This window comes from Theileria equi, chromosome 1, assembly GCF_000342415.1.
Source record: "Theileria equi strain WA chromosome 1, complete sequence".
NCBI lineage: Eukaryota > Apicomplexa > Aconoidasida > Piroplasmida > Theileriidae > Theileria > Theileria equi.
The window spans coordinates 1,963,264-1,977,101 of NC_021366.1; the positions used below are offsets into that span (position 1 = coordinate 1,963,264).

General features: G+C 41.8%; 4 protein-coding genes across 4 annotated transcripts; all 4 read right to left on the reverse strand.

Moving 5' to 3' along the window:
• Positions 1 to 36: 36 nt before the first annotated feature.
• BEWA_026940 (hypothetical protein) lies at positions 37 to 3,243 on the reverse strand (the record flags this gene model as incomplete). Its single annotated transcript, XM_004829454.1, has 1 exon — positions 37 to 3,243. The coding sequence occupies one exon, from the start codon at positions 3,241 to 3,243 to the stop codon at positions 37 to 39; it is 3,207 nt and encodes a 1,068-aa protein (XP_004829511.1).
• A 596-nt stretch (positions 3,244 to 3,839) lies between these two features.
• Positions 3,840 to 4,405, reverse strand: BEWA_026950 (hypothetical protein; the record flags this gene model as incomplete). Its single annotated transcript, XM_004829455.1, has 2 exons — positions 3,840 to 4,015; positions 4,087 to 4,405. The coding sequence occupies 2 exons, from the start codon at positions 4,403 to 4,405 to the stop codon at positions 3,840 to 3,842; spliced, it is 495 nt and encodes a 164-aa protein (XP_004829512.1).
• Positions 4,406 to 4,485: 80 nt separating this feature from the next.
• BEWA_026960 (hypothetical protein) lies at positions 4,486 to 6,186 on the reverse strand (the record flags this gene model as incomplete). The annotated part of the gene is made up of 5 exons (XM_004829456.1): positions 4,486 to 4,734; positions 4,770 to 5,553; positions 5,587 to 5,914; positions 5,952 to 6,078; positions 6,118 to 6,186. The coding sequence occupies 5 exons, from the start codon at positions 6,184 to 6,186 to the stop codon at positions 4,486 to 4,488; spliced, it is 1,557 nt and encodes a 518-aa protein (XP_004829513.1).
• A 26-nt stretch (positions 6,187 to 6,212) lies between these two features.
• Positions 6,213 to 13,817, reverse strand: BEWA_026970 (hypothetical protein; the record flags this gene model as incomplete). Its single annotated transcript, XM_004829457.1, has 1 exon — positions 6,213 to 13,817. One exon carries the CDS (start codon positions 13,815 to 13,817, stop codon positions 6,213 to 6,215), a length of 7,605 nt encoding a protein of 2,534 aa, XP_004829514.1.
• Positions 13,818 to 13,838: the final 21 nt, after the last annotated feature.

Consider the following 13,838-nt stretch of genomic DNA (forward strand, 5'->3'; position numbering starts at 1 on the left):
TCAGTAGGAGCAGACTTTTCAGCAGTATCGGACCCATTATATCTGCCGAACCCATGGTTCTCCAGCAAAGCGTTTGTAGATCCAGTAAGCAAACCCGGTTAGAGAACCTGAGGCACCAAGAACAGAAGAGGCGATGATATACGGAGTATGGTCAGTATTAGGGTCTTTATTAGGAGAAGCTCTATAATCGTCTTGTTGAGGTAGAGTATTAACATCTTGAGAACTAGCAGCTGAGTTAGATTGGTTAGGTTGGTCAGCATTGTGTTGTTGAGGAGAAAGTTCTGCAGGAGATTGATCAACACCAGATTGAGGTTGATGAGATATAGAGTCAGAGTGATCGGTAGATACTTGAGGAGGAGAATTTTCACCTTCGGATTCATCATCTTGTTCATCGTATTCCCCCACGTCTTGGTTTTCAGAATCAGACTGTTCAGTACGTGCTAGTTGTTTAGGAAATTCTGGGCATAAGTTTAGACCACTTGTGGCTCGGTTTATGGTTTCTATGATATTCTGTGGACTAAACTCTTTCCATTTCCCGTTTCTATCTTCATTCTTAAGCCATCTATTACCTTCTCCCTCCTTTTCAATCTGCATAGCAACTGGATACCCTATCTCGCAATTTTGAAAGTAGACAGTGACCTTCGAGACTTCTCTTAGAGGAAAGTTGAGATTACCCCGTTCCACTCTCTGCTCTTCGTTTTTATACACTATGGAAGTCACTGTAAAAGTCTTATCGTTAGTCGCAGAGGTATGTTCATAACCTATATATTTAGGGAACAAATTACCAATATCCCTCTTGATCTTTATTCTTTTTGGATGACATCCACTGTGACAATGTGACCTTATAACATTCTTCCTAGACATATCTATCTTTACTGTGTGATGAATCCTGCAGCTCACTTCATCTAGTTTACTGATAAGTTCCTCAGTGAATAGATCCTGTGAACCACTCTGGTAAAACTTATTTGCTTCATAATCTCCAATCGTTGCCCAGTTAGTACTTTCTTTACCAAGGTTCTCAAACCACTCATGTTTTCCATCTGTCTTTAAAAATTCAGCAAGAAGAGGTACTTTGTTTGGACTTGGGTCATGCTTCCACATGTATATCCTAAGCTTAGAGACTTTGCCTCCAGGGGGCTCGATACCAGTAGTCTCTTTTCCATCATAAGTGACTCTGGATAGTTCATTTTCTACTTTGCAGATTTCTACTTCATAGTCATCTGATCCGGACCGGAGAGTAAGTGGAAAAGCTGATGAAAATAATGATTTTTTGCTTAGGTATGGGGAGGTACTAGTAATCTTTTCCTTAATGGTCTTGTAAAATGGTTTGAGGTCAGAAGGGTATTTAAGGTCAATAGGTATGGTGCCATTCCTGTGACAGTTTTGGTCATCTAGCATTTCCTCCAAATCTGTATGTTTTAGGCTCTCATAATCACGTTTTGCCCAATTACCTTGTTTTGTATTAGTATCTTCAGCACGAGAATAGTATTTAGAATGACCGTTTATATCATTGATTTCAAGAAGGATAGGCTTACCAGGGTTACCATCCCAGTAGTATACTGAGACACTATCTATGGGATTGCTTACCCCTCTTATACCATCTCCACCCTTAAGATTATTACTAAGTGTAAAAGATCCCGTTGCCATGTTTGCAGTATGGCTAACTCTGAAGAAACCGCGCACAGGTGAATCGACTGTTTTCATTATAGCTATTGGAATTTCCCCAGAACTGGACTGAACTTCATACATACCAAAAGATTCATCACCCTTCGGTTGTTGTGAGATATCTATCTGGATACCCTTTTTTGGAGGTTTAGAAGGGGGACACAGTGTTATTTTAAGAGGACTTTTCATAGCATCTGAGAAAATAGTTCCAATTTCGTCTTTAACACTACCAGGAGGCCTTTTAGCCAATCTAGGGCATACCTCCCACTCATTCCCTGGTTTGGTTTTCCAGTACCATTTATAATCATTACCATTTGATTCTATGCAAAGCAGGAATGGAGTCCCAGGGCTACATTTTGATTCATATGAAGATACTTTGATAACATCTTTAAAGAATGAAGTACCATCCAAGAACTTCTGTTTCTTTTCCGCAAGAACGATCTCTGCCACATTAAATAAATCACTTACAGATCCCTCACGTGATGTATATACATAGATAGAGAGGGAAAGATCTCTGTGAAAAGTGCCATCGATGTAAGTTCTTAGTCTATCCCTGTGTCGACCGTCCCTGGTATTATGGCAATTTGAAGTCAATCCCAATTTTATCTTCAGAGCACCGTTGAATATACAATTTAGAGAGTCAAGTTTTTCCTTAAGCCTGTCAGAATTACCAGTTGAGAACGCTTTTGTCTCTTGTTCTCCCAACTTCCTCCATATATCATTTTTATTATCATCATATCTAGCGTTTTCATACCAATGAGACTCTCTTGTAGACAACTTAACTTCTATCAAGAGAGGATTCTTGCGACCACCGTCTCCTATCCAGTAGTACACTGTTACACTTGGATAGCTACTTAAGACCTCTAATGGTATGAAGTTACTACCACCAGAATCTTTATATTTTACCAGATTGCTCCCGTATGAAAGATAGTATTTTCCATCCTCTGTTGGAGTATGTTCAAACGTGGAATAAATTCCGTTAACAGGAACTCCTGGTTTAACGGTAACACTTGCATTTTTACAGAGATCACAGTTATAAGAATCTCCCCTCTCCTTATTATCATTGCCTATATTAACTCTATGAAGTCTATGTAGTTTACAAGTGAGTTTATCTAGCCTCTTAGTAAAGTCATTTTCACCTTGCCCTGGGTCACTGGTAGGAAAATCTCCATTATGCTCAATTTTCTTCCATTTTATACCACTTCCGGTATTCTCGTACCAAGTATAGCTTCCTTTGTGTATAGCATCCTCTACTTTGAGTACAAGAGGAGCTTTTATAAAATTTGGATTTTTATCATAGTCGTTGTGGTAGTAAGTTGTTACCTCCCCGACCACTCTATGCTGTTGGTAGAAAGGATTTAACTGCCCATCATTAGCTTCTATTTTAAGACGGTTTCCGCCATATTTAAGATTTATTAGAAATATAGAACGTCTCCCAGTGTGAGTGCAATATTCGTAATTTGTTTTCCCATCAGTACCTTTGAGACCTTTTCTGGTAGCTTCAACATGAGGAACATCTTCACAAGGACCTGGATTCCCTCCTTTTGGACACTTCCTCTTTATGTTTATTGAGGACATTCATAATCCTACTTTCTAGTTCCCTTACTCAGCATCCCTAGACAACCATACATTCATCCTCCCTCACAACTAGCTCACCGTCAGAGAGACTATCCACAGAACAAGATGAGTAACTATCAACACAGTCTTCAGTAGTACAGTATGGATAGTCGACTGGAGTATAAAGAGTCTCTAGTGGAGTAGACAACTAAATGCTGGGTTTATCCGTACTCTATAGTGACAGCCTATACTCCCATACCTAACAGCTTGTCATGGCAACTCATTCATCTGCTGAACCATGTGACCACTTAGGTTCCAATACTGGCGTACACTTTCCAGTTATCTATTCGCTACGCTTGTTCTATAGACTCCCTTTGGTCATCTGGTCACCTGCTTCGGTCCAGAGACCTACGCAGTGATAATCCACATTTAAACAACGCTTCATACTCTCTTTGACAAAGTACCGCATTTCATTCACGCGTACTATGCCCTGAAAATGTTGATACAAACCTGCTGGCTTTGCTTGCGATTGTTCGGCACTGGTAGCTTCTTCCGCTGGCGCTTGACCAGCGCCTGGTTGAGGGACGGCACCCCTAAATGGGACGTATACACATCATTTAAACGTACGGGGCGACTCCCATTGGCATTCCTGCGCCCATCTGGGCCATGCCCGGACTGACCATACCCATTCCTGTGACATTGTAATCTCCGAGAGGAGGCGTACCCGAAAAGAAGGTGTGTGGATGCGGGAATGGAGTTCTTCCTGGTATGAATCCGTTGTTAAACGCAGGTCCTGAGAATGTTTGTAGAAGAGAGGACCGAGTAGGAGCTTCTCGGCAAGACCAGGAATGGATGCAAACGTACCATTTCGTTCTGCCAACTTCTCTTGGCACAAGTCGCACAAATCTGCTGCCTCTATGAGCGTTAGGTTGAGGATTTCGTCCACCAACTTGATGACCTGTAGGTTCTCGTATACTCGCGGGAAATGGCGTGGCATTACCTTATCTGAAGGCTTTCTGGCGTCATCTTTGCTCTCCTCTGGGTTTGTGGAGTCCTTGAGCTTCTTGAAAATGTCAAACTCCCCGGTGGAGAGGCGACGGACTTGATGGGCCAACCCTGGCCTTTTGCAGCTCAAAATGGACTTGAAACGGCGTACTATAGGCACATATTGACGGTTTATCATATTTAAAAATTAAAGTGACGGTGATGGGAATCAGAGGAATGATGTGAGGTCCACGTGGAGATCCTTGGCTATGGACAGGATCATTTCTTTGGGTGCCTAAAGGGTCGTTTGAGTGTTTGTGTGTATGGACAAACGATGAGCGAGAGTTGGATGTTCTGCTTGGTCATTTGGATGAGGTACTGGTTCCCCTGCTTGGCTGTGTGTGTCGTCAAAGTGGAGTATTCCTGTTCCTTTTGCCACAACAAACCGCTCTTCCCGACAGCCACACTCCTAAAGTTGTTGGCAGCCGAAACCGGGCGTATAAAGCCCTCTTGAATGACCCAGAATAGCTGCAAAGGAATGAAGAAGATGGGAGCAAACCAACCTGTTTGTAAAAGAGAGAGTCGAGTTTGATCTTGGTTCCCTCGTTGGTGAGCATTACCCATTCGGTAAATGAGATTAGAGCGTTTGTATCAAAGTTGCGGAGGGAGTTCCAGGGCTCTCTGGATTCGGCAGAGGGAGGCGCTCTGGGACGTCTCGTGGTCTTTTTCAGCTGCCTCTTGACGTTCTTGTAGTCGCACATGGCCGCAACTGCAGCTCCAATGATAATGTATTTTGATAGTCTACTGCCGTGGAACTTGTGCCTCTTGGTGGTTGCCATGGAACTCTCCCTGAGGTCATTTACAAAGCGACTTTGGTAGTCTTGCGTGATCCTCCGTATGTAAATGTCCATGGTACTTGCAAGGTGCTTTTCTTCTGCGATTACCTCCATTGTCCTTTTCGGGTCCTCTGTAACGTGGTCCAAGTAGACCGGCCAAAAGAGTCTAGAGATGCATTTTGACGACAGGGCAACAAACCTGCAGTAGAACCCGAGAGAATTAAAGTCGTTTCGATACCACTGGTAAATGACGTCTACTAGGTAGCTTACGTAATTGGTCCAGGCTAGTCTTGCAATCTCCAGCACATCTACAGCATCTTCTTGCAACAAACGCTCTAGCTTTTCCCTGGCGATTTCGAGGGCCTTGTCCCGGAATTTCGCAGTCAATATCTCGAGACAAGACTCCTTTTGCAAGGCACTCACGTTTATAACGGGGATATGCATCGAGCCGATTAAAAACTGTGGAACTGCATAGTGACCCACGAGGACAATGACCACTTTTCTCTTGAGCCTGGAGCATTCAATGACGACGCACACTACGTACCTTTTAGGAGAATCGCCGGGAGGGGATCCTAGACGCTCGTGTATCCTTAGAAAGTAGGTGAGAAGCATGGGCTCAGAGTGGAGGAGCTCCTGGTAGTTGTCTAGAACGATGACCAGGCACTTTTTTAGCTCCTCCACCTCGTTCTCCGCATATGTAAGCCTTAACAACAACGACAGAATGTCATTCGGCGAAGTAATTTCAAAGGAACGCAACCTTGAACAGAGTTTTGATTCTTCGGGGTTAACCTGCGATATAGACTTTAGCAACTTCTTGACGAATAGGCTCCATTTCCATTTTACAAGCGTGGATGACTTTGTATTCTTTGATTCTGCGCACACATGTACAGTTGAGAGGTTTTGGCGTACCCGAGAAGACGCTGCAGTCGAGAGTTGTGTGAGGGAGGTCCTTCTCCTTGATAAATGAGCCTAAAAGGGTACTCTTCCCAGAGTATGGCATTCCTACGAGCTGCAGGAGCGGAACTGGGTGTATACACTGCAAATGAGTTATGAATGGCATGGAATCTCAACTTACATCTCCCAGGAGCGCTGAAAGCCTTGAAAGAGGCTCCCTGTGTTCTCCTGGGACGTATTCTAGCGTCATGCTAACTAATGAATAAGAAATAAAAACTACTTGAGGAAGATTATGGTGTCTCCAAATGTGCTGTGGATATTCTTGGCGTCTAGTTTCTTCTTTGAAATGTAGTCTGATATCACAGAATTGAACTCTTGCAGAGACTGTGAAGTGACGTCCTTGTGAGCTGCAACATCCGAGCATAGCGCACTGAGAAGAGTGAAGGAATTTGGTGAGAAGAGATCCCTCCTCCCCTGGTTATTGAGCGAATTTTGCAGGCATAATGTGTTGATGAATTGCGACCCAAAGAGCAGAGACTTTTCTACAATAACCTCTGCAATCTTTTGCAAGTCTCCAAGCTCAATTGCAGCCGGAAGAATCGAGTGGTTTTTGGCACTCGACTTACCCATTGGATCCACCTGTACCAGAAAATGTCCACACTTTTCAATGGTGAGAGTTTCCACTGGAGTTTTATCATGAGAAACAGGCTCTGAAAAGTGGTCTGCCATTGGTAGCAAAATTTGATCTCCATTCTTGTACCCATACAAAATTGGTGCCTTGGTAAAATCGTCCAGCACGGACAAACCCATTGATCCCAGATCCACGACAATCCTGAAAATGGCAAGGACAAGGTCCAAACTGATGGAAGAGGGACCAAGTGGCGTACCTCTGCATCCAGTAAACGAACCAGCGGCAATGGATGAAACAAATTGTTCCCTTGTCAGTCCAACTGCATCCTGAGAATCTTGCCCATACGTCAAGAATTTATCGGCGGTTGGTGGCAATTCATCTTGTAAATCCAAAGTGACCTTTAGATCAAGCAAGAGGGATGTGAATGTCATTGCATTTTCCAAAATCAAATAGAGCAAACTCTGGTGCTTCGTGCGCGCTTTTACACTTCCCGCGCGATTACCTTTACCATGAATGACATCCGCCAGATTGTCAAAATGGACCGCTGACCACTTTAGAAACTTTGATATTGTCTTGAGATTTGCATGAGATAGCGATAAACGAGGTGGCAGTTTTCTCAAGAGAGAAAAGTAAAGTAGCGCCTCCTCAAGTTGCGCAACGCTCACCACACCTCCAGTAAGGACGTGCTTTGCCCTCTTCTCCAGCGTTTGCAAAAGCATTAAAATGTGTACACTTTCAGATCCATCCACGTTGAGTAATGAAACAAAGTAGAGTATTTTGCAGTGCAACAAGTGAAGGTTACACCTGCTTTGTACATTGTTCTTGTCCTGGATGTAATAGGGATACCAAGTGTTGATTGAACTTTCCAAAACTTCTATGCAGTTTCCCTGTACTACGGCTCTCTTGTCCTTGCATCCGTATCTTTCCGGTCCAAGGTATGATTCCAGAGCACTCTTTGGTGTTATTGAGTTTATTGGTTGTACAAAGTAGTTTGCAAAGGGATACATGTATATTTTTTGTATCATGTGCGATTTTATTATGAGTTGCGAGAGGCTATGCTCGGCACTCTCATGCTTGAGGGCAAAGATGAACATTGAAAGTAGGTGATCCAGGCATTTTACAACCATTGCACAAACTAGGTTACAATTTTCGTAGCGAAGCTCAGCTTTATTTTTAAAATTCTCCAATAGGTATTTCTTGTTAGATTCCAAATGTTCTGAATTTAGCAATGATTCCATTAGCGACGGAGGCATTGGAACACAAGATGTGAATTTGTGCGATATGAGTATATCCGATAGCAAAAATAGGAAATCGTGTCCTTGGTCCTTGTTTAGCGGTGTGGCAACAACTTCCTTTAGCGCCAAAGTGGCAACCACTGGAGCGAATATTGACACAAATATTTCTGCGCATAAATATCCATTACCAGGCTGAGAAAATTGAGACAATATCTTGACAATTTGCCTCTCCCAGCGACAACAAAGAGTAAGAAGATGATGCGATACTCGAGATAAACTGGTAATTACGTGTTTTGCAACATTCCTGTACAAGGTTTCCACCTGACTATTTGTCTTCTGTACTTTGTTCACTATACCAGAAAATTGTCTGTACAAGGCGGGAAAAGAATGCAAGATTATATATTGCATCCATACCAGTTCTTCGTCTAGTGCAAGTTCACCATTTACAGCCCTTCTAGAATTGACAAAAAATCTCTTGTGAAATTTGTATCCACTCTCCTTTCCGAAAAGCAAGTCTGGAACCTTGTCAAATGCAGCAAGATTGGTGCTCACAAATTGAACAAGCTGAGCAATAAATCCACCAAACACGTTGATTATAAACGTTTCAACATCATCTCTAGAGTATTGTCCAGACTCTGAATAGTGCTGATCAAAGGATTGAATCAATCCCTTTACATCTGCGCCATCCACAATGGTGGCCAAGAGTTTTATCAAGATTCCAAGGTAAAGAGAGTTTTCGTTACAAATCGAGGGGCTGGCTAGCCCAAGTTGAGCAGTCATTGTGAGATTTATGGCAAAAGTTTCAAATGGCTTTGTGACCTTGAGTGCAGTTGGATTTTCTCGTGTAAATTTTACAATGTCAAAAAGGACAGTCATTGTCTTGAGTTTCGACGCATTCATAGACTCAACAAGAGAGACCATCTTTATGCAATTCTTTACATTTTCCAAATCATAAACATTAGTACCGTACCCATTTTTACACATGAGAATAGTACTTATGCAAGAAAATCGGCAAACGTTTGTCAAGTAAAACAAGCCATAATTTTCCGCAGTTCCAAAGTTTAAAAATTCCCAAACTGTCCTATTTTCAGCTCCAGTATCCACAAAAGTACGTCCCTGTGAAAGCCGTGACACAAAGTTTAGCTCTGGGACTCCGGAAATGTGTCTCATCATCAGCGAGAGCATATCCTGCATCTTGAATCCATTCACTTGTGAATCCTCTTTTAGCAGCGAAAAATCAAATGCGCAAATATCATGTACAGGACTCTTTAAAAGTATATTTTCTACAGGAACATTCATTTTTGAAGCAAAATCTAGCAATCTGGGTAGCCAATTTAGTAAATCGTCACCGAGCCATAGTCCTAACCTGGTTTCCTTGTCATTACAGTCTATAGACGAATTGTCCCCTGTTCTGGTAAAGCAACCATTGTCGTAGCTACAAGTGGGAAACAGTGTCTCCACAAAGTCCCAACTTGTAGAAACATACTCTACAATTTTCAAAAAATGATCATCATGTCGTTCCATGGGCAAATAGAGAGAAACGGCCGAGAGTATGCTATAAATGGAACCTATAATTTCAACCACAGCCACCTTCTTTTCCAAAACAGCTTCGCCTCTGGATAGTGGAATGGACAAATCTAGGGTGCTATCCAGACCACGTCTATAATCCAACATTGGTAAAACCTCAAGCTTTATTTCGCTAAATAGGTTTTTAAAACTATCAAATACGCCAAGAAAATCTACAAGAGTGCGAAGCACCAAATCTACAGTTTCCCAACAAAGCCTCGTACCTTTCACTTTTGGGTCCATGCATACGACAACTAGCCTACTAAAAACAACTAGAGCTAGTTGGACGACTGTAATATTACCAAGAGATACCTGAGATATAGTCATACCATTTAAAATATGAAGTCGCAATACTGAGTCTATAAAGCTTGTCAAAACATTAAATCCAACGGATACTCCTTCACTCTTTAAAAATTCAGCCCCAATGTTTGTTTCTAAGCAGGCGACAAAGTAACGGAGAATTGAAATACATTCATCATATCCACATAGTCTAGTATCGAAAAATGTGCAGATTAAATGTTCTACAAAACTTTCCTCTTCCTTATTAGCAATGAACAAGAGTGCATCCGTCCCCTTTGTTAATCCAAGTTGATCTAAAAGGTGGTTTTTATCGCCTGGGTAGTGAGTCTTTTTGTCATAAAATTCATTCAGTAACATGTACAAGGTTAATATATCCGTGGATAAAGCCAAATTATAACCGCCATAAGCATGCGAGATGATTGATTGCGCAAGTGGAGCCTGAGGTAAAATACTACGCATCGCACCGAGCTGTACCTGCAAGTAGTAGGAAATTGGATCGTTTTCTGAATAAACCGAGCTAGATATTGACAAAAATGGTGTCTGAGATGATAGCTTTGACATACAAAAGAATTCACCACCCAAAGTTCTTGCCAGGGTTCCAAATATAAAACTCTTGTTCTTTGGAAGCGCAATAATCTGCAACTGATGAACTAATTCTAGGGCACGCTCAACTATTCTTTTACCATGTGACGTACCGTCACAAGAAGAAAAGTGTTGAGAAAGCCAACGATATCTCGCGTTAATTTTACATTCTTGTCCAATCTTATCGGCAGACTCTAACATGAAAAAAAGAGGGGCGATCTTGCGCATATTTTGCAACCTGGGTGTAAAGAACGAAAGAGAAACTTCACTAAACACCAATGGATTCAGCATAACCAGCGAGGCCCCTTCTTTGCCCTTTAAAATGTTCATTTGACAAGAAATTATACGAATAAGCTCCGATATGTAGTTGGACTCTGAAAATACCATCAACACCTGGTTTCCAAGTTCATCTAGACCCTTTATCCATTCATCAGAATTATTGCATGTACCAGTAGGGACTCCTCCACCTTCAACATTATAGTTACACACCTTGAAAAGTCTAGAAGTTAGCAGGGCAATATCCAAAACAGCAAGTATCATTTCTAGGCGCTGGTTAGCATCTGAAAATTCCAGTTCACAAATGTTTGTTCCAACGCTCTTTAGGGCAAATGAAACCATCTCACAGAAAAAGAATGTCTGGAATGAACTGTAAATGGAACCCGCACGATGCTCTAGTCTGGATTTCAGGCTTCTAAGATGAGAGCAGCTTATTCCCATGAATACATCGCGAGACTGTGCAGTAAGTGAAGAATGCGAAATATTCCAAAGCCCATGATGTACGCTATGCAAAATCCAAAGTTCAGGTGGACAAACTTTGAGCAAATCTCTGAAAAATCCAAGGATGGCACAGGTTACAGGATAGACCTTTAATAATTTTTCTTCCTCTTGCATAACTCTAGAGAGTAGCAGGAATATATTGAAATTGTTATCCGTGCTATACTTTGTTTGGATATGTTCTAGTGAATAAAAGAACATCCAATATCTGTGAAATTCAGCTTCTGTAGTATTTTCTTCAAGTGGGACTACGTAATTTGGAACCAAAAAACTTGACAAAGCGGCAATTGTGTCTGGCAAAACAACACGCAACCTTGGTCTCCGTAGTGCCAAGACAAGGATGAGAGTAAAATGATAAGCAAAGCTGCAGTGTCCAAGGGGTGAGTCGTCCTCTTTTACATACAAGGTGGATGATAGGTGACTCTCCATGAGGTAGAAAAGACAAGGGAAATTTACAAGCAGCCTGGAGAAGAGCGAGTTGCAAGATACAAAAGTTTGCAGGGCAACATCATCTAGCTCGTAGGGTGTGTTGGCTAAATGAACTATGCATGACTTCCAAATTACCCACAAGGACCTCAATATGGTGAATTCGGCTCCCTTTTCATGTGAAATGGTCTCATTACCATAGGAAATCCTGAGGGTATCCTCTAGATTAAAACGAATGCATGATATATGGACAGAAGGAGCTTCATCTGCTAGGACAAGCCCAAGCTCAGAGTTTCTAATCCAATACTTTCCAGGAGCTACATCCTTCAACTGATCATGTACGTCAAGCTCTGTAAGCATTCCACAGGATCCTTTTGGTAAAAAGTAGAGACAATCACCAAGTTCCCATTTGCTCCAGTTCTCTGCAAAAGTACCCGCATCTAATCCAAACATTGCTATCAACTGTAATTCCATCGACGTGTGAGAGTTACAGACATAACTTTTGCCATCACTGGCGAGATCCGCTGTGAGTGGACTAATATTGAGTCCATCAATTTTACGCAACAATGTTCGTATTACAATCTTTATTCTCTCTCGATTCTTTAACACCTGGTTACTATCATCTTTCAAAAGCCCATTTGTGAGTGGTAAAAGGGCATTGAGTAGCTGAATAAATGTTCCAATGTCGTATGGAAATTGCAGAGAGAAAAATGCACATAGGTCATCCAGAATCTTGAAATCTGCAAAGTAGTCGACAAAGAATGCATCCCTAGTGAGTGTGGAGAGTGCATATGCAACCTTTGATATTCCTGGAATGCAGGGCGACTCTAGCGATTCCATTAACCTGGTAAATGATTCTGCCAAAATATACCTGGCAAGTCTAGCATGGATGAATTGATCAGAATCAAAAATGCTTCTAGAGAGGCAAATCCATTCTACACTCTCAGGATACTTGTGCAAGAACTTAGACGACCTGCTTATAAACTCTGGAGCTGCAATGCCATTGACTAGAGTTTGAGACGAATCATTTTTCAAAAGTGCAAAATGCAAGAACAATGGTATTGCAAGTGCTTTATTCTTTGTGCAATCTTCAAGTTCCCATCTTTGCAAAATTGGGAGTATAAATTCATCATGAATCTTGAGCATATTTCCATCCTTGTCTCCCTCCATAAGATAGAATAGCGAGAGGAAGAACACGCAAGATGCCTGAAGTTCTTGCACATTATTAGCCAAAATTGGCGAAACAGCGAGTGCATCACAATCCAGTTCAGATGAACAGGAGTAAACTCCGCTAAAATCCTCAAGAATAAATACTGATGCATAAGAGTTGAAGATAGACGCACTCATTTCCCCCTTGAGATAATAGAGCGATGCAAGGGCAGTTACTAGGGCATTTTGCAAAATGACAAATCCATTCAGCTCTAAAATTACGCGGCTTGCAAACTTTTCATCCAAAGACTTCAAATGCGGCATCCTTGCCTTTATATGATCTGAACAGGCCAAATATTTCGACCATAGTTTATCAACAAGCTTGTTGTCTTGGCTAACAAACTCCTCTTTATATGCCTCAAACATTGGTGGCACGTCCTCTTTTCTTATGTACAAATTCCCGATATATACAATACACCATAGAGCTGAAAGCAACTCATCTATAACTACATCTGAAAGTTCCCGCAACACAGTTGCATCTGAAATGTCAATTTCAAGAGATCCTCCCTCCTCATGCGATAATGGATTATTCCGGCCAACCTCAACATATACTTCCCTATTGTGTTTTCTCAAGAGGTAAATGTTGAAAGCATCAAATATTGCAGATTCCGGTACCTTCATAGCCTCGGAATTCGTCTCTTGAGCCGGCCACATGACCAGCGGGATGCAACTCCCGTTAAACAACTTTGTGGCTGTCTTTACATTCTCCAAAATTCGATCTTCTTCAGGCAATTCTCGATCCAATCCAAAGGTAAATGACTCGTGTAAATCTAAAAGATTCGAAATCACCTCCTTGCTGGTCAAAACAGCCGACAAAACTGACTTCGGGGTTGACTCATAATTCTCCAGGAGCTTCTTGAGGAAGATCGTGCTCTTGGAACAGACTTTAACCTCTAATTCTATGGATTTCTCGAGTTTTTCCGTCTCCTTGTAGTCTGAATCTGTGAATTCCAGATTGCTGACGGTGATTGGCTTAAATAATTCGGTCCTCAGCACATCCAGTGGACTATTCGCCACTAAATGGGTGTATTTGCTACTAAACGCATCCATAGCCATTTGTGGATTCATTTTTCCATCTGAAATCGGTGTATTCCCGTATTTCTCCACCAATTTGTCTCTGCTGGCCGAGAGCTGCCCAGAAGAGCCGTTTAAGCTCATTATATTCGCTTGTATGGCGCT